General features: G+C 45.8%; 1 protein-coding gene across 3 annotated transcripts; it reads left to right on the top strand.

Moving 5' to 3' along the window:
* Positions 1 to 1226: 1226 nt before the first annotated feature.
* Positions 1227 to 27502, top strand: ILKAP (ILK associated serine/threonine phosphatase). 3 transcript variants are annotated; one of them, XM_061188963.1, is made up of 12 exons: positions 1230 to 1384; positions 8589 to 8654; positions 9128 to 9184; positions 11877 to 11996; positions 13441 to 13567; positions 14978 to 15084; positions 15488 to 15581; positions 15867 to 15954; positions 17334 to 17455; positions 23866 to 23985; positions 26890 to 26971; positions 27230 to 27502. In XM_061188963.1, exons 1-12 carry the CDS (start codon positions 1330 to 1332, stop codon positions 27368 to 27370), a joined length of 1179 nt encoding a protein of 392 aa, XP_061044946.1. In that variant the 5' UTR covers positions 1230 to 1329; the 3' UTR covers positions 27371 to 27502. The 3 variants fall into 3 exon arrangements, with proteins under 3 accessions (XP_061044956.1, XP_061044946.1, XP_061044950.1); XM_061188973.1 differs by lacking the exons at positions 26890 to 26971; positions 27230 to 27502 and adding an exon at positions 25399 to 25439 and having other exon boundaries at positions 1227 to 1384; positions 23866 to 24007; XM_061188967.1 differs by lacking the exons at positions 1230 to 1384; positions 8589 to 8654 and adding an exon at positions 8752 to 8798.
* The last annotated feature ends 310 nt before the right edge of the window (positions 27503 to 27812 follow it).

The raw sequence follows: 27812 nt of genomic DNA, 5'->3' as shown, positions 1-27812 counted from the left end.
CTGCAGGGACGAGGCAGTTCATCCGTTAAAGGGACAGCAGAGAGCAGTGAGGGTTTCAAATAGTGGTGAGTGAGCAGGCAAGCAGATGAGAGGCATGAAGGCCTGCTGGGCCCAACAATGTCCTCAGCCAGAGATCACCAGAAACACACCTGCAGTCGTCAGAATTGGGTTATTACTCATCCCAGCCAGGGAGACTGTTACCACGGGAAACCTCAGTAAAGGGAGCTGCAGAGGACTTAAAACATTTGGGTCTGTGTTAGTTGATTTGGGGAAACATTTAAGGAAGCAGGGCTTTGCTCTGGATTGGATTATGCCAGGAAAAGGAGGCAATTCCTTGACTGGATGTCTTAATAAATCATATCTCAAAGGCAGGAAGACTAGAGAAAGCCTAAACTTGTAATTGGTAAAGAAGCAGCAGTCACTCTTATTGGCCAAGACAGAAGGATGTTTGGTCACTTTTGTGGCTTGGCCAACGCTCGTCTTTTCGTCTGTGTTCAGACATGAAGAGAGGGGCCTCGTTTTGGGCTTGATCCGTCATCAGAGCCTCATGTCGACGTTTTATGAACCTGTGTATATTCAACGGAACACCGAGGCCCAGCTGTGTGCCAGGCCAGCTCCCTGACATCACTGCTCTCTGGAACCTGCCATGGACGCTCCCTTTCCCCTCCCTCCACGTGCCCAGATGGCGGCAGTCGAGACATGCCTCCTCTCCACCCTGCATCTTAAGGGGCCGCTCTATGAGGCTTCGGCTTCTCAATCTCAAATTGGCCAGGGATGGAGGCCCACCGTGGTGGAGTGAGGATGAAGGGACGGAACCGATGTGAAAACCCCATAAAGCCTTCCGGGCCACCAGGGCTCACTACAGCTGCCCTCGAGCTCAGACATGTCTGTCTGGAAGAGCCTTCTTGGAATCGGACGCCCGTGCCCAGGGAGAGCAGGAGGGGCCCGGGACGGGCGTCCGAGAGAAACATGGCACCGTACGCTGCGCGTCAGCCCCGCCGGCCCAGTTACCCACCCGCGCAGCCGGCGGAGAGTAGCGCTGTGCGCGTGCGCGCCGCCGCCCCGCCCCCTCACCGCCCCGCCCCGCCCGCGCGCAGGCCGCTGGGGCGGCAGGGCCACGCCGCGCGCCGATTGGTGGCGTTCCTGACCCGCCTGCGGGTGATTGACGGCTCCCGGGCCGCCACCGCCCCGCCGCCGTCGCCGCCGCCTCCGCCGCCGCCGCCGCCTCCGCCTCCGCTTCAGTCGCAGGGTGTGGGGCCCGCCGCCGCTCGCGGGCTGCGCGTCTGTCGCCGCCGCCGCCGCCGCCGCCGCCGCCTCCCAGCCTCCGCCATGGACCTGTTCGGGGACCTGCCGGAGCCCGAGCGCTCGCCGCGCCCGGCTGCGGGTAAGCGGGTGGCCGCCCGGCCGGTGAGGAGAAGGAGGGCGGGCGGGCGGGCGGGCGGCTGGCGGCGGCCTGGAGGCCGCGGCGCCTGAGGCGGCGGCGGGGACGCGGGAGGGCGAGTGCGGCCTGCACCGGCGCGGGGAGCTCGCGGTCTCCGCCATGTTCGCTGCGCAGGAGGAGGGGACCGCGGCTCGGGGACCTTTGTGTGCGGCCCACACGTGTGGCCGCCGCGGCCCGCGCGCCGCCGCCGCCGTCCCCTCACGGGAGCCGCGCTCCGGGTCCACCGGCCTGCGTCCGAACCGCTCGCCGTGTGGGCCGCGTCGTTCCGGGCGCGCTCCCAGTTCTGCGTTTTTTTCGGCTTTGTTTTTCGTCTCTGCCCCGGAGATGGAAGTGATCGCCGACTCAGTCCTTGTGGTTGTGAGGCCCAGAAGAGGGGGTTCATGCTCTCTGCTCCTCTCGTCGGATCTAACGATTCGTGGTAGTTTTTGTTCTTCCCGGGGCCCCGGGAAGTGCGCGCTCTCCCCAGAGCGGAGGGCATTAGCCCAGGCCCGCTCCCCTGCCGGCCGCCGACCTCGGCCGCTGTGCCAGGTCCTTCCTGGAGGCTGGGGTTGGAGCTGCACACGGCAGCAGCGCGGGGACCGCACGGTTGGTCGTGTGTGTCCAGCGGGTGACGGCCACGCCAGGTTGAGGTTGGCAGGACCTGTGAGTGTTTTCACGGGCGCGGTACGCAGCTGGCTGCTGTGGTTTAGGGCTTTCTTTACGAGCCCAGCTTGGTGGCAGAAAACATGGAAAACTCTAAAAACGCATTCAGACTCCAGGCTCACCTCCGCGCCGGCTCTCGGTCTGAAAGCCTGCGGGGGGCGGGGGGCCCGCGTCTGCGGTAGGGGATCCGCGGGCGATTTGGGACGGCCCGGCGCGGGTCTGGAGAGCCTGGTTCGGGAACTGCCGTTGTAGTAGGGGAAGGGGAAGGGGACCGACGCCCAGCCTTTGCTTTCCAGGAGCCTGATTCTGCAGGCAAGTGATTAAAATTGAACACGGCTAAGGTTAGTGCCTGTGGGAAACGCTGAGTGTCCAGAGGAGCGACGTTTGTAGTCCGTGGACGGAGAGTGGGGAAGGAGGTGGTGCTGGAATCTGGTCTCGGAAGATGAGTAGACTTGGGATTTGCCGAGACTCTAGGCAAGGGAACGATGTGCTCTTTGGGGAACGTTTCGTTCTCTAGTTGGCCTGGGCGTGCCAGCGTGGAGGGCTACTGTGACATGGGGCCCTAAAAAAAAGGCCCCCAGAGAAGGGGTTGTTCTGCCCTCCATGGGGCCTGGATTCTGGCTTGTCACACGTGGACCACCAGGCCGGCCAGTCTTTGTCGGGCCATTATTCCCAGTAACGGTGCCGTGACTTTTCCCTACCAAACATTCACTTTGTGGATTGTTTCTTAGATTTGTTTTCTAGATTGTTCTAGGTATGGGTGAAAACTCTGGCTTGTGTATGCACTCTTCCTTACTCTGTTGATAGAGTGTAACCTCTATCTGAATATGTTTGGGGCAGCGTTTGGATTCGCAGATGTGCTTGTGGGCCTGTCATTTTCTTGAATCGCAAAGGGACCCTTGAAGTGATACAAAACTTGACAACTCTTACAGGTTGGTGCTTGGGAGGGCGTATCCAGCCCTGGCTGAGATGACAGGGTGGCAGGGGTGCTGCGTGAAGTTTAAACGCCCCCTTCCCTGAAGCGTGGATTCGTGAATTGCTCCCGGCCTGTGGGGAGGGCGCTGACGCTGTCACAGGTCCTGCTTGGCTGAGTGTATGTTTTTAAATAGCCTTAAAAACAAAGAAGGCACGCTTTCTGGATTTGTAGATGACAGAAAGCTGAGAGGGATAAGTACTAAAGTGAGTGACAGAATCGGGACCCTAAGTTATCTTGACAGGCATTTAGTTCAGACCAACAAGATGAGTCTTAACAGGTTAAAAAAATCACTTGAACGAGAACAGAATCTGATTTCACAATTTTGTGGAAATGCTTTGATTTTTGAAAACTTAATTCAAAACGTCATACTTTTTGTTTCCGAAAAATTGATCATATTGATGGACAAAATTGAACGTAGAGTGAATGAAAGGAAAATAAAGTTGGTTTCATGAAGCGGATGGAGAGATGAGGCTAAATCGCACCATCATGACCTTCACAAAGGATGTGCAGGTGCCACCAATTTCGGAGCTAATGCAGGGAACAATAAAAGACCTAGACACTTCGGCAGTCCCCAGAAGGAGTTGTTCCAGACATGTTATCAGACTGTGCGGTTTCTGATCCCAAGTCTGCTCTTGCTGTCTTCTGTGGCTGTTCCTGCGTCTGGGAAACATGAGTGCTGCCTCCTCCTGTTAGCCCACAGGTTAGAGAGGGCGCTGTGTATACAGTATTTAGCACAGGTAGAGCACGAGGTCTGCGCTTAGTAGATGCTAGTGCCTAGTAGACACTGCTCTATGCGCTAACTTTCACAGCCATTCAAAAGGGGAAAAAAATGCACTCTTAAAGGGATTTTGTGAAAACGCTAAGTGTCCAAAGGGAGGAAGTATCACACTCCTCAGATCACATCAAGTGTATTTTATTTAGTTCTTTGATTTTTGTTGTAAACAGCACGTCTAATGTTCCTACCTCAAGCCTCTTAATTTTTATGGTCTGAAGAAAAATGTGGAAAGAACGCATTAAATGTTTTCAGATTTTGTGCTAAATTAGGAGTTTTCATCCCAGCCCCTAACATGTTTTGACTGCTGAGTGAAATCAAGTTTTTTATATACAGTATACATAGCTTACCTAAAAAAGGAAGTATGTTTGTTATTATCATGTAGAAATGGAATTTCTCTGGTACATCATACTCATAAAAGTGCTGACTTGATGTCTTTAAAGACTGACAGCTTACATTTGGCAGTCCAAACAAGTTAAAGGTGTCCTGGTTTAAAGTTGTCTGGGCAGTAACCTGGTCGCAGTTGCATAGGGGGGCTCTCTCACTGCACCGGTGCACTTTAAAGCTGATGGTCAGCTGTCAAGGACTAAACAAATATTTGCTTGGCTGGCCATCTTAAAAATATTTCCTTTTAGAAAATTGGAGATCTAAATATAAAATAAAGGGTAAGATATTAGAAAAAACTTGGGCTAATTGTAAAACTTCAAGGTTAATAAGAAAAAACTCAAGTCATAAAAATTAGAATGGACTTAGCTATGTAAAAATTAAAAGTTTCTGCAGGCAAGATAGCACAAAGGCAAAAGACAGACTGAGAGAAAGTAGTTGTGGTACACATTACTAAAGGTTACTATCTCTAGTAAGGGAAAGGTGCAGATAAATTAATAAGAAAAAGAAATGACCCGTGAGAAAAATGGTCAAAGGATGTATCCTGACAGTTTATAGAGGAAGAAATGCAAATGACCCATCAACCAGATGCTCAGCTTCCTCTGTCACTGGAAAGGAATAGCAAATCACCGATGTGCCGTATTTTTAACCCATCAGATTTAAAAATTGGCAAGATGGTAATGAGGATGTAGAGAAATGGACATTCTCATAAAGTGTGTTGGGGGTGAAAGTTACCACAACTTTTTTTGGAACAAATGTTGGCATTTGTCAGATTTATTTATTTACCTTTGACCAGCAGTTAGCAGATAAAATAAGGATATAAGCCTAGGGTTGTTTATTGTGGCATTATTTGTCATGTAAAAAACCAGAATCATCCTGCATGCCCATCAGTAAGGGAACCAGACCAAGTGAGTGGCAGTGCTTCCCATAGAGAATAGTGTGCGGCTGTTGAAACGAATCATTAGACCCAGTGTGATGGCTTACATGAATAATGATATATGTATTGTGTATAGTATACTTCTACCTTTTAAAAATTAAAATGCACATACACAAGTTCAAGAGCATAAAGGAAAGTGGAAAGTATACAATAAACTGTTACAGTGGTGGGGAGGCGGGGCCTTTTTCTAATACGTCCGTGGTATTTGGAAAACATGTACAGTAGTCCCTCAGTATCTGTGGGGGATTGGTTCCAGGATCCCCTTCGGATACCAAAATCCAAGGATGCTCAAGTCCCTTATATATCAATAAAATGGCCTAGTACAGTGGCTCTCCGTATCCACAGGTTCCACATCCTCGGATGAGGAGGTCAACTGTGTCACATTTGTAGTTGAAAAGAAAATCCAGGTGTAAGAAGCAATTTAGGCAAAATATTTAAAAGCTTGTTGTTGCTTTACTGTACGTAGCAACTTATAGCTAATCTGAATATAATCAGCCCAAAAGTATTTTTCTCAGCATAGTTTGTAACTTTCAGTAGACTTAGCTTCAGAATGTAGGTAACTTTAAAAAAAAAAAAAAAAAAAACACACAACAACCTAGATAAGATTTTTTTAAATTAATTAATTAATTAATTAATTAATTATTTTATTTTTGGCTGTGTTGGGTCTTCGCTTCTGTGCAAGGGCTTTCTCTAGTTGCGGCAAGCGGGGGCCACTCTTCATCGCGGTGCGCGGGCCTCTGACTATCGCGGCCTCTCCTGTTGCGGAGCACAGGCTCCAGACGCGCAGGCTCAGTAGTTGTGGCTCACAGGCCCAGTTGCTCCGCGGCATGTGGGATCTTCCCAGACCAGGGCTCGAACCCATGTCTCCTGCATTGGCAGGCAGATTCTCAACCACTGTGCCACTAGGGAAGCCCAGATAAGATTAACTGTAGTGAAAAACTTGTTTTCTGTCTTGTTTCTTTCTTTGTGAGAGTTCTTATATTTAGAACTCAGGGGCCTCTTCCAAAGTTTAGGGTCAAGGTCACACTTGGTCCAATGATTGCAGCCCCAAATACTTTGAATTACTGTTTATCCAAAACAGAATGTAAGGTTCTGGCTAACCAGACGTTCCCTTTATAGCATCTGTGACCTACAGATAGTTGTTAAAGAATCCAGATGCAAGCTATTCTAACTCTGATCCTTTTGATGATGCAAAAAGGTGTTCCAGAGATCTTACAGAGCCTCGGGATTCTCTTTGTGGGGTTGTGTAAGGGTTAAATGAGATGATCCTTGTGAAGTTCCTAGAACAGTGTGGGGTGGGGGCAGTGTAGCACCTCGCCAAGAGCATGGGCTGGGAAAGCAGGCTGCCTGGGTTTGGATCTCCACTCCTCACGGGCTCTCTCTTGGACAGTTATTTAACCTAAGTGCCTCAGTTTCCTTATCAGTAAGTAACAATAATAACAGTACCCATCTCATAAGGTTATTGTAAGGATTAAATCCATTAAAATATGTAGAGCACTAGAATAGTTCCTGGCAGGCAGCGAATGTTAATTATCATTTATATAAGCCATTTTCAGTTGTGGCCAACAAAAATATGAGATGATCTCATTGTGTTTAATTGAAATACCACTCACAGTATTGCAGAGTGACAGAAGAGAGGAGAGGCTCATTCTATTCAGCATGGGAAGATAAGCCCTTCTCTGGGGCTGGGGGTAGGTTTGGGGAACTGACTTAGACTGAGTTGTCGCCAAAGGAGAGAGGCCAGGCTAGTGCTAAGCTGGAAACTCTGTTATGAGGAATGCTTGCCAGGACCGAAAATGTATTAATACCTGGGTAAAAAAGGACTTTGCCCCATTGGACATTGGATTTGGAAAGACCTGGTTTAGATGGGTAGTTTAATTCAAAAATTAAAATCGGACCCTGCGTAAGTGGAAGGGTTGGTTGTCTTCAGGTTGGCCTCCTCCCTATAATGTCCCCCTCTCCCAAGATGCCTGGTGCTCTGGCCCCGCTGAATCCAGTGTGATTGTTCTGGGTCATCCTCTTCAGTTTAGAGTCTGTTAGAATGGGCATGTTGATGCTTAGACCAATACAGTTTAGTTTCCCTTGGAAGTGGCTTGCTAGAATATTAGCAATTCTTGTAGGAGGATTAATACAGTGAGTAAATGGTTATCCTAAATGCCTTTAGTGTCCTCCTAATGCTGTTTTTGGATACTTCCCCCAGAGTCTTTATGTCACTTGTGAGAAAAATGAAAGTATTTGTAATTACTTAATGTCTTTAGGGTAATCCTAAGGGATAAAAATGTAATTTATGGAGTAGACATTTCCCATTTGCATTAGGGGTATAAAGCAGAAGAGTTACTTTTTGTTAAATTAGGAATTACCAGGTATTTAATGTACTTCTGACCTAAAGACTCCTGAAGAAATTTCCTTTCTTGGAGTTTATAAATTTTAATTAAAATTTTTACTTTTTTAAAAAAGTAAAATTGATACCCAGCTCATTTCTAGGCAAAAAGACAATATGGATGAAACTTTTGGAGCATACACGTTGAATTGGTTTTTAAATGAGTACATTTCTGTACTTGAACTCAGAGGAAAAAGATCAGTGTGTTGAACTTCATAGGACGTGGATGTCCACACCTTCATCTTTAGCCCTCTGTTTCCCCCACGTTCCTGTGGGCCAGTTCATGTATTTCATAGCTTCACTAGAAATTTTGGGGAAAGCTGGAGAAGGAATAATGGTTAAATTTTATGTGGAAAGGGATAATTGAGTATAAAACACTTCAGATAAGTACTGTTGGTAGGTAAATCTTTAGGTTTTTAGATAGAAAGTTTCCTGGCTTTCTCCTGAGTTTATCTTGGAGTATCTGAAATTCCTTATTTTCTTCAGAGATATTTATTGAATTGGGCACTGTGCTGGGGGTGCCAGGTTAAGGCAGATTGGCTTCCCTCAGGCCTCTCACCATCTCTGTGCTCCGTGTGTTTAAGATTCTCCCTGGTGGTTAATTAAGAATGGTACTGAAATAGGATTTTTAAGACCTGTAGATCTTTGAAGAGTCCCTTTATCTCTGAAGTTCTGTATTGAGGTACCAAGATAGAATTATTATTTTGCTCTAGAGTCAGTTTTTTCTTCCCAGGATTCACTTTTAAAGAAAGATTTTAAAATATTTGTTCATTCAATAGTGAAATTATCAAAAAAAATACTTGTTTCCCTCAAAACACCCAATAGCCCTTAAAACACCTGTTGGGTCATCTTTCATTGCTTGTATTATATGTTGACTGTAACTTTTGGAAACAAATATCCGTATTAAATGGCTATCAAGAAAGTATTTTTAAAAAATAAGCTTTGTCCAGCAGGGGGGGGAAGATTTGAATTTAATGGCAAACTTAAAGATCTCCCCCTTTGAATCCCATCTGGCCAATGACCAAATGCTCTCTAAGCAGGTGTTCCGTGTTCTAGGGAAAGAAGCTCAGAAAGGATCTCTGCTCTTTGATGATCTCCCTCCGGCCAGCAGTACTGACTCAGGTACAGTCTTCAGGCTCTCCCAGGTGTGTGTCAACATGTCATCCTGGGATTGTAGTTGTCTCAATCTTTTTCCCTTTCCCCCATTTTCAACACACAGATGTTTTAGGTGTTGGACTGTCTTAAGTTTTGAATCCATGGCATCAGGTAAGGCAGAAAAATCCGCTAGCTGCTAGCCCTGAGAAACTGCATAAAAGTGTTGAGCAGTTTTCTCTGGTTCATTTGAGTGTTTAATATACTAGCTGGAATAAGATTTAACTCTTTAAGGCAGATTTTTTTGTTTCCTTTGAAATGATAGGACTTTAAAATAAAATAGGTTCAAGACATTATTTAGCACAGTATGAGTTGCCACTGGATTGACACAAGAGTTTTGAGTTTATTTCAAAGACCTGTGTAGGTGTCCTGGTGGGATGGATTCTGAAACTTAAGCCTCCTCCTGGTTTTGTGGGCTCACTCAGTGTTCTGCTGTGTTTCAGGATCGGGGGGACCTTTGCTTTTTGATGATCTCCCACCAGCCAGCAGTGGTGATTCAGGTAAGTGGTAGGGAAAAATGTCCAACGTGCTGATGGAAATAGTATGTAGTATTTTACTCTTACGTAAAATTTATTTATTTATAGGTTGTAACAAACCTTAGGATGACATTAAATCATAATACAACATAAGGTTTATTAAAACTAAATAGATACCGGGAATTTCTTGGCAGTCCAGTGGTTAGGACTCAGTGCTTTCACTGCTGGGGCCAAGGTTTGATCCCTGGTTGGGGAACTAAGTTCCCACAAAAAAAAACCTAAATAGATACCATTAAGTGGGAGCAAAAAGACACTTAAATGCTACATCACTTTTTGGTGATTATTTTTTACTTCTTGGGGTTTAACCTCTTGTAACTGACTTTTAAGAAGTGAGAGTCCAGTAATTTACTTTGATCTTTGTTATTAACGTTTAAAAGAAAATCTCAGTCTGTCATTCTGGTTTTGCGTTGTTATATTCCTGACAGACCCAAATGTATCCAGCAGAAGTGTCTGAATATATGAAGTACAGTTAAAATATTTTCAGTATTCTTGATAAATAAGTCATCTGTTTTATGCCACTTACATTAAAAAGAATTCTGATTTTAAGAAAATGAAGTCAGAATGACACTGCTTTACTGACTGGTACAGACCGTGTGCAGGAATTTGAATTCTTGAAATTCAAGACCTTAGTTAATTATTTTCCAGTCAGTCCTTTTATGTTCTCAAGATTCTTTTTATTGATTTGATTTTATTTTTGCCAAGCCTGTTAACATTGGCTCTACCTGTTCCTGTAAATGTTTAACTTTTCCTTTTATGTCCCAATTACACAGAAGGGGAAAATAGAGCTGATTCTTCTAGGTTGTCATATGTGACGAATGTATTATTCCACTAACTGAGAACTTCTCACATGGAATTCCCCCAAAGGGAGGGGGAAGGTAGGGCAATGGTGGGGGACAGTGGGGATGCAGGCTGTCCTTTTTCATGTGCAATTATCCTCTAGTGTAAAAAACCTTCCTTATGTTGTCAAATAGAACACTTGCTGCTTTTCAAGTATATTTTTTGTATTATTAATTCTTTACCATAAATTCATTGGAATTAGTCTAGAAAGTATGGATTAAATTAGGTACCATTCCTATATTTAGAAAAAGTATCACATTCATCTTACATAAGAAGTCTCAGGTTTTCAGGCTATGTATCCATACCAAAAAATTACAGCAGTCTCATACAATTTACCCTAAAACCTTCCCAATAAAGACAGTGCACTTAGTTGAAATGAAAGTTAACGTGTGCAACTAGGGCTCTTAACAGATTTAATTTAAAAAAGGAAGATTCAGCATAGTTACGTCTTAGTTATCCACAGGGCAAGAGGCAATAAACTAGTAGCAACTTAGAAGACGTCAACACCATTGTTAACAAGCTTGATTTTTTTTTTTTTTTGGATGTAGAATCCAATCTTGTATCCAGTATTTAGGCTTTCTTGAGAAGACATATTTTTCTTCTCAAGCAGGCAAGAGCCATTTACAAAAATTGACTGCATTCTAGGCCATAAAGTAAGTCCCAATAAAGAGTCAGCTTCATATGTAGACCACATTCTCTGATGACAATGTGATTCACTTACAAGTCAATAACAGTTTAAAAAATTTCTCTGTTTTTCGATTTAAAAGAAAGGAAGATTCTTTTACATACACATTGGGAAAACTGGAACACAAACAGTAAGTGACAGGACGCTAATGAAGAGACCATTGGGAAATCGTGACATTGTCCCAGTTGATTTGCCTTACTGTGTGGGGTGGGATGTGTGTGTTATACTGTTGCAGAAATCTGTCCTTTGCAAGTAATTGACCCTTCTTGAGGGCAGGGACATTTCTTTCCTTTTTTTCCTCAGTACTCAGAAATGTCTGGCAAAGAATAGTTGAATGAATAATAAATAGTTGCATGCTTTTGTACCTAAATGCGGAGAATACTTAGGGCCATTTATTGGATACTTGATGGACCAGGCACTGTGATGGATGCTTTACATACCTTCTCCCCAGCAGTTTTCAAACAAACCCCTGAGAGGACAGTATTCACCCTGTTACGGGTGAAGGAACTGAGGCTGGAAGGTTAAGTAACTTGCCTTAAGGGCACACCCCTTGGAAGTGGCAGAACTGAGATTTGAAACTAGACTTCTGTTGTTCCAAAATGCATACACACTGCAGGTGCTCTTAGCTCTGGCTTTGAATACAAGTTCGTCCCTTTGCAAGTGGGAATGGCTTCAGCAGTCCTATTTTGCCTTTCAGGATACCTACAGTTCTTAAAGCCTGATGTTTATTTTAAGCCTTTTTTGGCACTTGTTACTTTTTTGAACTGGTTCAGGACATTTCACTTTGCAGATTTTGGAAACTTATTTATAAGTAAGGGCTTGTGGATGTAAAACATCATGTATGTGCCATAGCCCCAAGATATGAATGTGTATTTTTACCATTGAGAAGCCTCTCTTGCATGTCCTCTTATGCCAGTCTGAGCAGGGCCTGGATCTTAATTTGTGGTCTCCCACTGTGGGTGCCCAGGCACTGCCCCACGCCTCAAAATCATAGCCGTGACTGCTGTACCTCCCTCTCTGCCAGGCCTCTCTCAAATGTCTTTTGACTCTGAGGGTTGGGAGGGAGCCTAGTCTGCTAGGGACTCTTACCATCTACAGCTGTGTTTCTGTCTGGCTTTGACTTTATATTTCCAGGTTCTCTTGACACTTCGATATCCCAGGTGGTAAAGAATGAAGGGAAAGGAGCAAAGAGAAAAACCTCTGAAGAAGAGAAGAATGGCAGTGAAGAGCTTGTGGAAAAGAAAGTTTGTAAAGGTTTTCAGACAGTTTGAAAACAAATGTATTAGACTTCATATTGTAAAACAACCCAGAGCAAAAAGCAAGCTCAGGTTTCCGACGATAATATTGGATTGGCCAAAAAGTTCGTTCAGTTTTAAGTAACAGTAGAAGACATTTTTCATTTTCACCAAGAACTTCATTGAACAATGTATTCATTAACTGAATGACCTTTTTGGCCAACCCAATACTTCCTTTTTATGTCCATATTTAAGAGGTGGATAGGATTTCTTATTTGCAAACGGATTTCCAAGTTTACTTTTGCTTCCCCTCTCTCTTGGCTCTCCATGTACATCTGTTACCTTTGGTCAGATAGGAAACCTGCATTTGTCCTTCAAGGGTTAAAAACCACAGGTAGTTCTTACTTAGCCTTCAGCAGTGAGTGTTTAGCTTATTGGCCCCCCGGTTTCTCTCTGGCCACCTGTCCTTGTCCCCAACCTGTTGGTTAGCACTTGGAATTCTGTGAATAGCTCAGTAGGCAAGTCCCAAGAGACAGCCTGAGGCTGGAAAAAGTAATTGAAATTTGTAGTCAGCTTTGTAACACGTCTCAGTGAGTGGGGAAGAAATGAAAAGTATCAGCTAAAGAGAAAAACTGTGGATTTTCACTTATTGCACCGGCCACTTTGTCTTGTGCCATAAGTGATCTCAAGGCAGAGGCTGTAGGCTGCACGTGGAGGTATGAGAGGACCTGCTCCGCCTCTGCTGTGAAGACGTGCGCTCAGCTTGGCTTGTCACTGCCTTGAGCCTGGAGAGCACTGTGCCTGCCACCAGCTGCTCTTCAGAAAGCGCTCATTCTATCCCTTTTATGGCTCTAGGTGTCAGAAAAAGCTTAAACCAGCCATTAAAGAGAAATTTCTGCGCCTCCAGTGAACTCCTTTTTCCTTTCCTTCCTCAGTTAAAGTAAAAGCAGCTGATCTTGCCATTTGTTCAAATTCTTCCAGCCTCAAGCATGGAAATATATATTTCCAGTGTATCCGACAGGGCATTAGGGATAAACTCTACTTGCTTGCATTCCTCTAAACCAGGAATTTTTCTGTCCTTATTAAATTATTGACAGACTAGATATGCACAGAATTCCTTGCCCCTGTTCAAATCCCACTTCTGTGGGATGACAGCACATTCCTTGCTCTGGTGCTTTGACTTAACGCCTTCTCAAGAGGAGCCATTCCGTACTAACTTGCTGTCATCTGCTGTCTCCTCTCCACTGCTCAGCCTTGCAGAGACCGGCCCTGTCCAACAGTGGTCTGAATCTTGTAACAGACTTGCAGCCCGGGAGATGCCTTGAGGGGTATAGCTTATTTGTTTGCAGCATTAGGGCATTGCTGAGTAGAACAGCCATAGTTCCCTCTCATTTGCTCTGGGACTAGGGCTTCTGGAGAGAAGGGCACAGTTTTGTATTGGCTTTTTGTTCTCTTTTTCTTAGGCTCTTCGGTGATCTTTGGTTTGAAAGGCTATGTGGCTGAGCGGAAGGGCGAGCGGGAGGAGATGCAGGACGCCCATGTCATCCTGAATGACATCACCGAGGAGTGTAGGCCCCCCTCCTCCCTCATGTGAGTGTCTCTGCTCCAGCAGCCTGATGGCATAAAAGTCTCTGTTCTGATGGGAACTTTGGACTGTATCTAGTTTGTATTTATTAGAAAGACATATTTCTTGAGCTGCTTGGTTCAACATCAGTAGTTCTCAGCTGGGGTTGGTTTTGCCCCCCAGGGACATTTTTGGTTGTCACAATGGGGGATGTACTACTGGCATCTGGTGAGTGGAGGCCAGGATGTTATCCTGTAGTACACGGGTTAGCCCTACAACAATTGTCCTGCTGAACTTGAGAAACCCTGCTGATTGGGAAATGACTCTCCCTATTTTGGGTCTTGGGGTGTGCTGCTTTCCACCATTATCTGAAGAGCTTCTGGCAGATAGTATTCGTATTCTTTGACCCAGGAGATAGAGGTAGAAGCTGCTAATTACAGAGGGGAACGGCGATCAGGGAGAGCTAGTGCATATAGTGAGGGCCCAGAAAGAGAACAAAAAAGCAGAAATGGCATCAAGAAGAAGACAGTGAAAGATTTCCTGCAGTTGTACAAACTAAAATGAAGCAAAAGGCATGGAGGAAAAGCCATTGCTCACCAAGAGCAGGAATATGCTTTGGAGTTGCTTTTAACCCCAGGAAAGGGGCTTCTGGAGAGCCCCACGGGGGCACATATTTTCGGGATAGACTTAATTGAGGAACACTAAGCCATAACTGGCAATTACTATGCTGTAAGATTCTGAGTTATCAACCACATGAAGTTTATTTTTTTATGGCTTGTGATGTCCCAAATTGAAAAGGAATTCCAAAAATGTTCGAAAAAAGAGCAGCTCTGCAGAATAAATGTCATTTCTCATAGGCATTTTTGTTCTATCCTTCTTGAAACAGTTTTTTAATGACATTTATTCTATTTATGTTTTTTGGCAAAACTTGAAAGGGGAATAGGAATAAGACTAGTAAGATAGGCTTTAAGAATTCTGTATCGGTCAAAGTTTGAGCAAGAATTCTGAAATTACCTATTCTCTGTCTCATTGATTTTTTTTTATAATTTTTTTTAATATCTTTATTGGACTATAATTGCTTTACAATATTGTGTTAGTTTCTGCTATACAACAAAGTGAATCAGCTGTAACTCTTACAGATATTTTTGACCATCTTGGATCAGTAACTGTTTATCTGTGTGTTAGTGTTTGAGACTAAATCTGCTTTAAATAGAAAAAAGTTCTGAATTTTAGTTTAGTGAAAAATCAGAGTTAATAGATCTTGATTTTTAAAAACAAGTGTGAGTTTTTAATTCTTAATTTAAAAATGTCACGGAAGTTACTTAAATGTTTGTCTCAGGTAATGTTAATGTTCGCTGTCTAAGAGTTAACAGCTTTTGTGGAGAAGAGTAGTCTTTGCCGTGAGAATCTCTCTGACTCTCAGTTCATTGTTCCAGTACCCGGGTTTCATATTTTGCTGTTTTCGATGGACATGGAGGAATTCGAGCCTCAAAATTTGCTGCACAGAATTTGCATCAGAACTTAATCAGGAAATTTCCTAAAGGTGAGACTGAGAGCTAAATCGGTTCATGTTCATCTTGGTGTTGGCTGTTTGTGCTGATCAGTGACATGTCACTGGCTTTTTAGCAAAGAGTCCTTGGTGACTCTAAAAGAGCAGGGCTGAGAGGAGGCGGCTCCGAGGTGAGCAGGTGCAGTGGCCGTGCAGGTGTGCCTAGCATGGAACTTCTCGTGGCTCTGAGTGATTGGCCCCTGTCATGGAATGTCTTTGGGTACAAGTGAGTGTCTTGCCTTTGTATTTGGGAGACTACTAAAACCAAATGCAGATGGCACTTAAAGGTGAGGAAGTACAGGTGGTTCTTGGTCGTAATACAGAAACAAAATGACAGTGGCGGGAGGATAATCTTCCCTCCTTAAGAGTTTGTTTTCTTTTGTTCCTTCTGTAATAGGAGATGTAATCAGTGTAGAGAAAACAGTGAAAAGATGCCTTTTGGACACTTTCAAGCATACTGATGAAGAATTCCTGAAGCAAGCTTCAAGCCAGTAAGTGTAGTAACCACATGAAGACATGTGAGTGGAGTGCGCGTGTTGTTTTCCTAAACGCATTCCAGGCCTTCTAATACAGTTTAATGCTAATGCTCACTGTCTGAAAAGTTCCTAGCACCAAGTAATCTCTTACAACTTAACGAAATTGGGAACAGAAAAAAGCACATATCAAAGGAACCATCCATTTTAAAAGTATAAGACACTTCCCATTCAACTCTGGAAATTAGTCTCAAAGTGCTAGCATGTTGGTGGTGACTGTATTTCTGATGTGTTTCCCCCCAGGAAGCCTGCCTGGAAAGATGGGTCCACTGCTACGTGTGTTCTGGCTGTAGACAACATTCTTTATATTGCCAACCTCGGAGACAGTCGGGTATGTGGCTCTGGAGCCGCCCACTTAGACAACAGCGTGTCGTATGGGGGAAGAGCTGTAGAAGCACTTGCTGAATAAGACTGCAGTGATGACGGCTGGGTTGGAATCTTTCTTCCTGTGGGGTTGCCGCAGGGGCTTCTGCTGCAGAGTGTAAGCTCTGGGTCAGGGAACAGCAGCTCAGCTTGAGGCTGTTTGTTCTCTGGGAAGGCTTATACCCTGTCTGTCAGATACAGAGCTGTGAGTTGGAATTTAATTGGCCTGCAAGTACCTTAAATACTCATCTTCATTTCTCTGACCTCTGACCGTAATGAATGAATAACTCAGAAGCTGTAGCTAAAAAGTGCTAGATGATGTGACATATGTCCATTGAGCCCAGTACACATGGCTGAGTGAGAAACCCGATTATTTCCCACTGGTGACGTCCTGTGTCCCAGTCCCAGTTGTGGGGAATGACTCAGAGCTGGAGGGCGGTGCTCTGCAGGGTCTCTGCAGTCCCTCCCACCTCCCCTGCCAGAAGCGGATGTTCACCTCCGTTGCCGCTTGCTTTTCAGCCATTCTCCATGCTTGTTCAGCAGTCACTGGGCAAAGTGACCTTCCCACTCTTAATAGCATCTTCAGACGTGGAAATAGCTGCTCCCCACCCCTGTTGCTTTTAGGGTGATTCATAAATATGGAGCACTAGCAGCTGTGAGCATCACAGATGATAGCCCTGCCCTAGTGGAGTTTCTATTCTGGTGATCCTTTAGCGGATCTATCTAGTGGACTGTCTCTTGTACATAGGTGTTTAGATCAAAGGACTTAAAAAAACAACATGAGTAAAATTGGCCAAAAAAAGAGAGACTTTGGAGTCAGGCCCAAGTTTGAGTCCTGGCCTTGCTCTCTGACTCTAGGCACGATGCTTATCCCCTGGCCCTCAGGCTTCCTCCTCTGTAGAATAAGAGGTTTGTCTGGAAGTTACCACACAGTAAACATGGTGGCGGGAACCCATGGAGAGGTACTTGGTCAGCCCACCAAACTGCCCTCGTCTTTGCCAGTGTAAACTCTTGGAATGGTAACGCCTAAAGGGGCCTTGGTACTTGTTAGGTCCTCCCTTTCACGTCACAGATGAGAAGATAATGGCCTAGTGAGGGTGAGCGGTGAGCTGTGGTCATCCAGCAGGGTTTGCACCAGAGTTGAGACCCAAGCCCGGGGCTTCTCTCCCTGAATTTTTTTTGTGACACCACTTTGCTACTTGTACTTTTGATGCTTGATCCACTGAACTCAAGTTTGTCAGCAGGAGGCTGAATCTGAAACTCCATTGTTAACCTTTCTCTTCAGCTGTCAACTTTAGGTGCTGGGCTCATTAAATTTCACAGCCATTGTACTCTCCATCTTCCCAGGCAATCCTGTGTCGCTACAATGAGGAGAGTCAAAAACATGCAGCCTTAAGCCTCAGCAAGGAGCATAATCCAACCCAGTATGAAGAACGAATGAGAATACAGAAGGCTGGAGGGAATGTCAGGTAACCAGGGAGTGATGGGAACTCTGGGAAAGAGGGTTCACTTATGTAAAAGCAGCCTTGAGACCTCTGAGGGTGGAACGTTCTGTGTCGTGCAGTCTTCAGCGTAATGAGACTCTGTCTGAGGTCTAACCTGGTGAAGTCGAAGTAGGTGACCGAGTGTTGTAGGATTTCACCTGTGTCCAAGTGGGAGCAAAAAATGTATGCAAGAAACATGCTTCCCTACGTTTGCAAAAGGAGGAGACCTGTCTCAAATTCAAGTTCACCATTTGCAGCATTGTCTCTGGTCCTGTTAACTCATAAAAGCTGTCATTTGTCACAACCCGGTAAGCTACAGTTTTCAACAAATTCTCCAGAGAGAAAATCTAAAGTGGTTAAGACAGTAAATGTAAGACAGTAGTGTGTGCTGATCACCTCTGGTCTTCCTGGGAGACAACTTATCTAGCCTAGAGGGCCACTCTTACCTGGCTGCGTCCGCGGCAATTCCATTTCATCTCTCTTTACACCTTTGAAGAGTGTGTGCCGGCTCTAGTTTATCATCTGCCATCTCTCAGGTAGTTAAAGGAGGGCTTAAGTCTTTCTTCACTTTAGGAGAATTATACTTTAAGGACATTGCATTATGAATTTGATCAGAGATGTTTTCTGGTTCATCTTACAGTTTGACCCCATGAGGATTTTGTTTCCTGTTGGAGATGAGGGAGAAGTAATGTATCAGTGTAATAGTGCATTTATTTGTCCTTGGATGTGTAGTTTCTCTTCTGTTGTTTATTTGGGGCAGTTTTTGTTATTGCTTCAGGCTCTTTCTAGCCAGGGGTGCAGGGAGGTCTCTGGAGAGCAGTTAGAATTCTTAGGGTTGGTTAAAAAAACTCCTGGGTTAGTAAAAGGTGATTTGGGTCTTGGTTGTGGCTGTCTACGTGAGCATCGACGGAACTGTAGGCTGGGTTCCGACCTTGGTCAGTGCTCTGTGCCTGCCTTCTCCCCCATAACTGCTGTGGAAGTTAATGCCCGAGAATGTGACCCCAGTGTTAGTGTCAGCATCACCTTTTCTGCCCTTTATTATAACTTTAAAATTCTGCTTTTGCCTGAACTCCTTGAAAAGATTTTGACATTGGCAGTCCTACGGCTGAAAGTAAGATTAGCTGCATTGCATTTACTTCCTGTTTCCCAGTCCCTACTTACTAAGAACAGCGTGGGCTTAGGGTGAGCCCCTCAATTTAGAGAAGCAGGGTGGGAGGCTCAGAGACAGCAGGGCCAGGCTGTGGCCCATCTCCTGCCTGAGGCCAGGGTTGGCATGCTTTTTCTTTTCCTCCACCCCCTCCCCCTTTTATTATTAAAATTTTCAAACATGCAGAAAAAATTTTTAAATAGTAAACATTTCAATATCTACCACCTAGATTCAGTAGTTAACATTTTGCCATTTTGCTTTGTCTGTTTATGTGTGTGTTTGGCTGAACTATTTAAAAGTTAGTTGCAGACATAACACCTAAGAAAATAATAATTCCTTAGGTTGTATTAGGTTATCTAATATCCCGTCTGTACTCGTATTTCCCCAATTGTCCCCAGAGCGTCTCTGTTTGAAACCAGGGTCTGGTCAGTGTTCGCATCTACCTTGGACTCACATCTTTCCGTGTAGAATCGTCTCCACTTGTACTAGGCTTGGATCATCACTAGTCAGCACTTGTATAGGGTCACCAGTGCTGTTTTTTCATGGTATCGTTTAAGTTGCTTGCGTGTATTTCTTGTAAACTAGAAGTTAGGTCTGAAGGCTTCTTTAAATTCAGATTAAACATTTTCAGCAAAAATATTTGATGGGGGATGCTATGTACTTTTGATAGTCCCTCACTTCAGTAGCCATGTAAGGTCACTGGTGTGATACTGATGCCATGCTGGCTACCATGGCTGCCATGTGGTGACAACATATGGCTCCAGAGTGAAAGGACGTGTTTCCGTGTAATCAGCCCATGATCCGGGGAGATACACTTCACCTTGTGAACATTGTGGCCCACCAGCCTTTCAGCTGACGGTTTTAGCATCCCTTAGTGATCCTTGCATGAGTCAGTTATTTCACAGGGATGGCAAAGATGATCATCTACTTCTGCGCTTCCTTCTACATGTATTGGCAGGCATCCTATAAAGAAAGGCTTTCCTTCATCAATAGGGGATGAACCATAGTTTCTCCCTGAAAGCAGGGTAAATGTTGAATTCTTTAATCACCATTTGCAGAGTGAGAGCCACCCACAGTTGTGGAAACTAGTGTTTTCTTTCCCTTCTCTGCTTCTCTCCGTCCCCTTTTCCTTGCTCCATGAGTCACTGCAGGTGGTTTTATGTGTTCGAGGCGCTGGTTCTCACTGTAGAGGCAGGGTGCTCTTGCTGCTCACGTGACCTCATCTCTGGCCAGTGGGAGGGAGCTTTGGCTTGCTGCAAACACTTCTGCCTTTGTCTTAAAACTGAGCTCCATGTGCTGGGGATGCTTGTTTCAACTGCAGCGTCATCCGTTCTGCATCTGTTCTAGGACAGAGCCAGGACACACACACACACACACACACACACACACACTCTTTAGGCTGTGAGCTTAGATTGCTATTTCTCATTCAGATTGGACACTTACAGGGCTTTCTCTTAACTTCTTTGATTCAGTAGTTGTAGTGTCTTCTTTTATGCTGAAAATCTTGGTTCCTAACGTTAGTATATCTATTTGCCAAAATAGCTTGGAAATCATAGTATCAACAGTATCACTATTAATGAATTTGAGTTCCTTGTGGTTCTCTTATCCTTAGTCTATGCTTCACTGAGGATATACAGAGTACTGTGTGTAAACATGGAATAATTATTTTCACTGCGGTGTTGTTACACTCTGGTTATTATGATCATTAGTTTCATTTTGCTTTCAACTTCAGGGCTTTTCCTGCTGGTGGAAATGTAAAATGGTGCATCTGCTGTGGAAACTAGTTTGGCAGTTCCTCACAAATTAAAAATAGATCTACCATCACAACATTGTAAATCAACTGTACTTCAATAAAAAATAAATTTAAAAATAAAAAATAAATAGATCTACCATATGATCTAGCAATTCCACTCCTGGGTATATACCCCCCAAAAATTCAGAGCAGTGGATTTGAAGAGATAGGCGCGCACCCATGTTCATAGCAGCATTTTTCACAAGAACCAAAAGGTGGAAGCAACCCAAGTGTCCATCCATGGATGAAGTGATGAACAAAATATGGTTTCTCCATACAATGGAAGTACTATTCAGCCTTAACAAGGAAGGAAATCCTGTCGCATGGATGAACCTTGAGGACATTTTGCTAAGTGGAATAAGCTAGTCACAGAAGAGTGACTGCTGTATGGTTTCACTTATATGAGGTCCCTGAGTGGTCAGAATCGTCACCGGGACAGAAAGGAGGGTGGGAGTTGTCGGGGAGGGGGAGGGGGAGTCGGTGTTTAATGGCCACAGAGTTCAGTTTGGGAAGATGGGAGGGTTTTTGGAGATGGATTGTGGTGATGGTTGCACAACAACGTGAATGTACTTAATGCCACTCAACTGTATGTTTAAAAGTAGTTAAGATGGTAAATTTTATGTTACATGTATTTTTACCACAATTTTAAAAATGAAAAACCCCCCACATTTACGTGGTTAATTATCTAAATTAAATAAAAGGCACAGTTAGACATGCTTTCGTCTCTGTCCCCTTCACCCTTATTTCCTGATTCTTTCCAGTGTTTCTTTTTACAAAAATAAGCAAATCCATGTGTGTATTTTTATTTTCCTACTTGCTTACACTGAAGGTAGTATACTGTATGCAGCAGCGTGTTACACTCCTTCAGGTGACTTCCTCGGAGAAGGTGAAAACAGTTTTGTGTTTATTTTACAAGGAAGGCAACTGAACAGCTGAAGGGAAGCTTGCACATGTAGCATTTAGTGTCAGATTCGCAGTACTTGTGCTGGTACAGGTCTCTGATGGCAAAAAGAAACAGTTCTGGTATCACACCTGCAGTCTTCTCTGTAGCACCCATCGTGTTAATACGCCGGATCTTGGCATCTGCAATCTTGGGAAGGTCAGAAGAAGATGGAGCTTCCACCTCCCAGCCTTAGCTTTGTGAGCCTGTCAAGACCACTGAGTCCCTGCATTTGCTCCCCTGCCAGAGTTGCTGAAGTCCGAGCAGGGTCTGGCTTGTCCTCACAGCCAGATCAGCTGTCTCAATGCCTCCCTCTCCGATTGTGAAGGGAGAACCGGAACAGAAAATGGCAGCAAAAAGAGCTACGGTCAGGGGACTGTGTTGAACGACTTTCCCACCAATAGGACAGCAGTTCTCTGATTGCTGGACAGATGGGAAGGAGATGAGGAACAAAGCAGCATGGAGCAAAAGTTGCTTGAGGGCGGGAGGCCAGGCCTGTGGACGACTGGTACCGAGGGAAGGAAGGCACATGGGTCGTGAGTGTGGACCTCAAAACCCACTCCCTCCTCAGCATGGTGGTCTTGGGGGAGAACTTTGAGGGTAGCGGGAGGAGAGTGGCTTTTCAGCCGTTTGTTGAGGGAGAGCCCGCTGCAGAGCACGCAGCTTCCTATTGTGCGTTTAGGACGCTGGCCGCGTCTCGGGTGCGTGGGGAGGAGCTCTGCTGAGGAGGATTGGAGCAGGCCGGGAAGCGCGAGCCCGCACATCCACGTGGCCGGTTCCGGACAGGCCTCGTCGGGTGTGGTCCTGTTCCACTTGTCACTGACCACGAAGGGCAGGTGGTGTGGCTTCGTGCTCTTGTGATGCACAGCCTTAGAGTTGGCACTGGCCTCTGGAGCTGACTGGCGTTGGCACATGCACGTCTTAGATGGCCTGTCACACTGAGTGCAAGCAGAGTGACAGCCAGCTTGCAGTGTCCGTTTCTAAAGTGTAAGTGGCTTTTCCTGGGTCTGCGATTCTGTCCGTTGTTGCTTTCTCCTGTCACTCCAGTAGTTGAGTGAGTGTAAGATTTCCACTCTGTGTAGAACTTTGCTCAGTAAACAGGAATGGGAATGGCAGCTTCTTGTTGTGGCGCACACATGTTTCTTCATCAGACTCAGAAATTGTTCCACGTCTTCTGTACTGAGTTGTGCCGGTAGTAACTGGGGCTTTGGGACCTGCCATTGCACACAGTCTCGTTGAAACAAGCTGGGTTTATGACTTGGGGGTGGGGTTGGGTGCGCACCAGGCGTCCAGTCCCTTGGTCCTGAAGAAGCGCTTCGTCGGCTTCTCGCGGTGCTCGTGCTTTGAGCTGCTTCCTCAAAGGCGCGCTTGAGGCTGAGGGGTCCCGCACGCCACCCCGCTGCACTCTCAGCTCGGCTCCCGCGCACCTCGGCCCCGCCTGCTGCTCGCGGTGCTGTTGGTACTGACTGCGCAGCTCTTCACAGACACCGGCAGGAGTCTTTGTTGCTGGTGATTCAGCTGTGGCCACTGGGAGGGTGAGGGCGACTTGGTGGGCACAGTGAAGGGCCGGGAGCCAGGCTGAGCTCTGACTCCGAGACAGCAGCCCAGACCCAGGCGAGCAGCTTCTGGCCACGTGTGTCCATCACACAGCATCTCCAGAGCTTGTTCCGTCGTTGGGGGCCCCGTGGTGGCAGTACCCCTCCACGCACAGCTTTGCTGTTTGCTGAGTGCTCCGACGCCCCTTGTCGAGCGTGGGTTCTGGTTTTACATGTGAGGGTCTAGATGCTTGGGAGGTTGCAGCTGCCCGAGGTCACACGGCAAGTACACCGCCAGAATTGTCCTTGGGAGTGTCAGGCTAGGGACTGTTTCTCCTGCTGACAGAACTCTGTCTTACAATATGGAGTCTTTTATAGGTCACCTTCCCATCTCCCTGTCCCTCATCTAAAAATAGAATGGGTGGAAGTATAATGCTGTGCAGAACACTACCATTTGTATTTAAGTCATATTAAATCATACTCATACCCAGTGTGAAGAAAACTCGCTTCCAAATCTGGGAATAGTCACTTTCAGGTATTTTCCAAATCTGATTAGAGTGAAATGCAAAATATCCCTCTGTTCCAGCTATTCTTAACTCTGGTGACATGGTTGAATCACGTGAAAAGCTTTAAGATAAAAACAAAGCCAGGTCCCCATCCAATCAAGTTTGACCCTGGGCTGTGGGCAAATCAATGGATTAGGCCCAGCGCTGCCATATGCCAGCTAGAGGGGGCGCTGTCCCCATCAATGTGCTGTTGGGCTGAGGAGCCAGGGGCAGCAGGAGTGTTAACGACCTAGAACAAAGAAGACTCAGCACAAAAATGCTCAGACATTGCTATGTATTAGAGGCTAAGCGATGTGGATTCCACAGGTTACATCTTTTACTCTATCCCATTTTTCTGCTTTTAAGATCAGATTCTGAGTACTGTGACCCGTGATCTGTCAGATGGAATCTGAATTTGCTTTTCCTCTCATTTTAGGGACGGGCGTGTCCTGGGTGTGCTGGAGGTGTCCCGCTCCATTGGGGATGGGCAGTACAAGCGCTGTGGGGTCACTTCTGTGCCAGATATCAGACGCTGCCAGCTGACCCCCAACGACAGGTAAAACCTCCCAGAGGCACAGGTGTGCACACACATGGTTTTGTTTCTCTTCTGATTTCTTCCAGTTTGTGTAGTGAACCTGGGGTGGGGGCAGCCAGGTCTCGGGCACTGTGGTAGGCCCTAGAGGTGCAGGGATAAATAAAATACCGTTTCTGCTCTCGCGGGGTCCACAGTCTGCCGGGGGAGCATCTGTGAATGGGCGGTTCCAGTCTAGTGTGTCTCAAGAGGTGGGGGTGCTCTGGGAGACTTTGGCCGTGAGGGGAGGGAGACATCCTTGCTGGAGAAAAGAGAAGGGCTTTCTGGCAGAGTGGACACACACAAGGGACAGGATGAAAATGTGGCCAGGCAGATGCCATAATAGGGAGTCAGGAAAGTGATGGCAGGGTACCTGGGGACAGATTGTAAAGGCCCTGGATTCTTTGCTGAGGAGCTTGAATTTTAGCTCATAATTGGTGGAGAATTGTGGGAGGTTTTTAAGCAGAGTCAAGTTAGGTTGAGAAAGAGACCCCTTGTTTAATTGTCCAGCCCCTAATTCTGAGCTGCTTGAAGGTGAGGCACCATGCCTGGCGCCAGAAGCCCTCAGCAAGTCAGTGTTGGAGGCTGGAGTAGGACGGAGCCCAGAGGCCAGTTAGGAACTGATGCACTGGCCCTTGCTGCGGGTGGGGATGGGGGAGGTGAACTAAGGCAGCAGTGGAAGGAGACTGGGGAGGCCAGTGCTGCGAGGGAGGAGTCTTACCCCGGCCCCCCCGCCTGCTGAGCGAGCGTCTTGGGACACGGTTCCACCAGCTCCTCTGGTTTTCTAGATGATGCCTCAGGGGAGTCTCGTCTGTCCCCACATTAGACCAGGCCCCCTGTTGTATGTGCTGCTTGAGCTCCCCCTGCTTTGGATCGTGGTTGTGTGTTTGTGTGGCCAGTTACTCAGGGTCTGTCACCTCAGTGGAAGGGGCCGGCACCTGCTTGGACCTGTGCCCTGCTAGGTCCCAAGCATGAACCATGTGCCTGGTAGATAGATACTTGTTGAATGAATGCCCAGTCAAAAGAGGAAAATCAGGACCTGGGTATTTAAATGAGGAGAGAAGGGTGTTAGATCTGTGGGGAAGCTGTCCTAGGAGAACCAGAACTGTCTCGTCTCATCCATCATTGTTCAGAAAGACTTTCCTTGGGAAGTCTAGAGGGGGCTTTGAAAGGGAGGTAGTCCTGTTCTCAGATGGTGAAAGTGGAAGGTGGTTCTCCCTTCACGTGGGGAGTGAGTGCTTGAGAACATTCCTTAAGTCCACAAACTGTCAGTTTATTGGGTGGGCCAAAAAGTGCCTTCGTTTTTTTAAGATAAAAGACACATTTTTCATTTTCACCAAGAACTTTATTGAAAAACGTATTCACCCTTTTGTTCCACTACCTTCTGCCATTTTTCAGGCAACTTCACAATCCCATCTTCCCAAAACTTTTTATCTTTTTGAGCAAAGAACTGTTCCAGGGGCCTTTTACAGTCCTCCAGGGAATTGACATTTTTTTCCATTGAGAGAATTTTGTAGAGACTGAAATAAATGGAAATCCGAAGGTGCAATGTCTGGTGAATACGGTGGCTGAATCAGAACTTCCCAGCCAAGCTGTAACAGTTTTTGCCTGGTCATCAAAGAAACATGCAGTCTTGCGTTATCCTGATGGAAGATTATGTGTTTTCTGTTGACTAATTCTGGATGCTTTTCGTCGAGTGCTGCTTCCAGTTGGTCTAATTGGGAGCAGTACTTGTTGGAATTAATCGTCTGGTTTTCCAGAAGGAGCTCATAATAGAGGACTCCCTTCCAATCCCACCATATACACAACATCACCTTCTTTGGATGAAGACCGGCCCTTGGTGTGGTTGGTGGTGGCTCAGTTCGCTTGCCCCACGATCTCTTCCGTTCCACATTATTGTCACTTTTCATCGCCCATCATGATTTGTTTTAAAAACGGAACGTTTTCATTACGTTTCAGTAGAGAATCGCATGTGGAAATGTGGTCAAGAAGGTTTTTTTCGCTTAACTTACGTGGAACCGAAACATCAAAGTGATGAACATAACCAACCTGGTGCAAATGATTTTCAGCGCTTGATTTGGATATTTCGAGTATGTCGGCTATCTCCAGCATGGTATAACGTTGATTGTTCTCAGTTAATGTCTCGATTTGATCGCTGTCTACTTCAACTGGTCTACCTGACCGTGGAGCAGCGTCCAGTGAGAAATCACCAGCACGAAACTCTGCAAACCACTTCTGACACATTCGATCAGTCACAGCGCCTTCTCCATACGCTGCACAAATCTTCTTTTGCGTTTCAGTTGCGTTTTTACCTTTCTTGAAATAATAAATCATAATATGCCAAAAATGTTGTTTTTTCTCCCATCTTCAATATTAAAACGGCTACACAAAAATTCACCAATTTTGATGTCTTTTTTTAAATGTACGCTGATATGACAGCTGTCACATACAATCTAACAAAATTGTTTCGAATGAGGTTAAAGACAACTGAGTGCTACTAGAGCCATCTTACAGAAAAAACCGAACGAACCTTTTGGCCTACGTGGTATGTTTGGGAAATGGCTCGAGGCATGTGGTGATAGAAATTTAGCATGTATTTACCATAACACCTGATGGATTTTATTTGGTGATTTTTCTAGAGTTTGTTTAAGAAGTGCGTTTAGGTTAATCCATAATTTTTGGTGAACAGAGAGTAGTCCCAATTTTGATGTATAACATTTCACCTACAAATATTTTTAAGTAGTTTTAACCTTTGTCTCGTAGAAGTTAAATTGGTTTTAAAAAATGTTTAGCCTTTGAGTAGTTGGACAAATATTTTTACCTCCACTGCCAGGCCATTTAGTAAAGTTTGCTGCTAAAACCCATTTATATTTTTTCTCTGTGTTGTAGGTTTATTTTGCTGGCCTGTGATGGCCTCTTCAAGGTCTTCACCCCAGAAGAAGCCGTGAACTTCATCTTGTCCTGCCTTGAGGTGAGAAGTCTCACAAGGGAGAGGGCGCCAGTCGTTCCAGCTGCACTTGGGCTTTAGAGGAGAAGTCCCGAAGCCCCCTTCCTCCCCCATGTTCCCTGTAGTTGGGAGTGGGAACTCCACCCCGGGGACTCACCAGTCAGTTTGTCCTGCCCGCCCTGATGGGGACTGGGGAGCAGTTCTTCCTCATGGCAGTGGTGTCTCAGGAGAGTGATGGGGTGCAGGATCCCCACTCACCAGTGCCCCTTTCCTGTCCGGTAGGATGAGAAGATCCAGAGCCGAGAAGGGAAGCCTGCCATGGATGCCCGCTACGAAGCCGCCTGCAACAGGCTGGCCAACAAGGCAGTGCAGCGGGGCTCGGCGGACAACGTCACCGTGATGGTGGTGCGGATAGGGCACTGAGGTGCTGCGGGCCGGAGCGCGGCGTGGTGTTGACTTCCGATGTTCATTTTGTGTGTTGTGCACAGTATGTGTTTCGTGTACTCCGGTGGGATTCCCATGGTTGTAAATAAAGGTTTCTTTTTTTTTTCTAGACTTTTGAGTTATCTTATTACATTTTGAGCAACTCTTGACCTTTCAGAGGTTGTGTTTGCTTTCGAATATGCTTTGGGTCTCTCCTTGTTAAAGTCATTGTAGGCATCTTGGGTTGGCCAGTGATAGCGGCCCATCGTAAGCTGCTCCTTGCGCAGTGCTTTATAGTCTGTGCGCACCTTTGCTGTGCTGTTTCACCCTCGTGATAACTGGTTGGGGAAGTGGCATTTTACAATGAGGAAGTCGAAGTAATGACTGGCTTGGACAGGCCACGGCCAGAGCCCAGGGCTGCTGGAGCGCTCTGGCTGCTTTC

This window comes from Eubalaena glacialis, chromosome 1 (assembly GCF_028564815.1).
Source record: "Eubalaena glacialis isolate mEubGla1 chromosome 1, mEubGla1.1.hap2.+ XY, whole genome shotgun sequence".
In the NCBI taxonomy this organism is placed as follows: Eukaryota; Metazoa; Chordata; class Mammalia; order Artiodactyla; family Balaenidae; genus Eubalaena; species Eubalaena glacialis.
This window is presented reverse-complemented; position numbering and strand designations above follow the sequence as displayed.

Coding starts and splice junctions, on each gene's coding strand:
- ILKAP (XM_061188963.1), top strand. CDS start 1,330: ATGGACCTGTTCGGGGACCTGCCGGAGCCCGAGCGCTCGCCGCGCCCG. Junction 13,568..14,977: donor AGGCCCCCCTCCTCCCTCAT/GTGAGTGTCTCT, acceptor TCATTGTTCCAG/TACCCGGGTTTCATATTTTG. Junction 23,986..26,889: donor CAGCTGACCCCCAACGACAG/GTAAAACCTCCC, acceptor TCTGTGTTGTAG/GTTTATTTTGCTGGCCTGTG.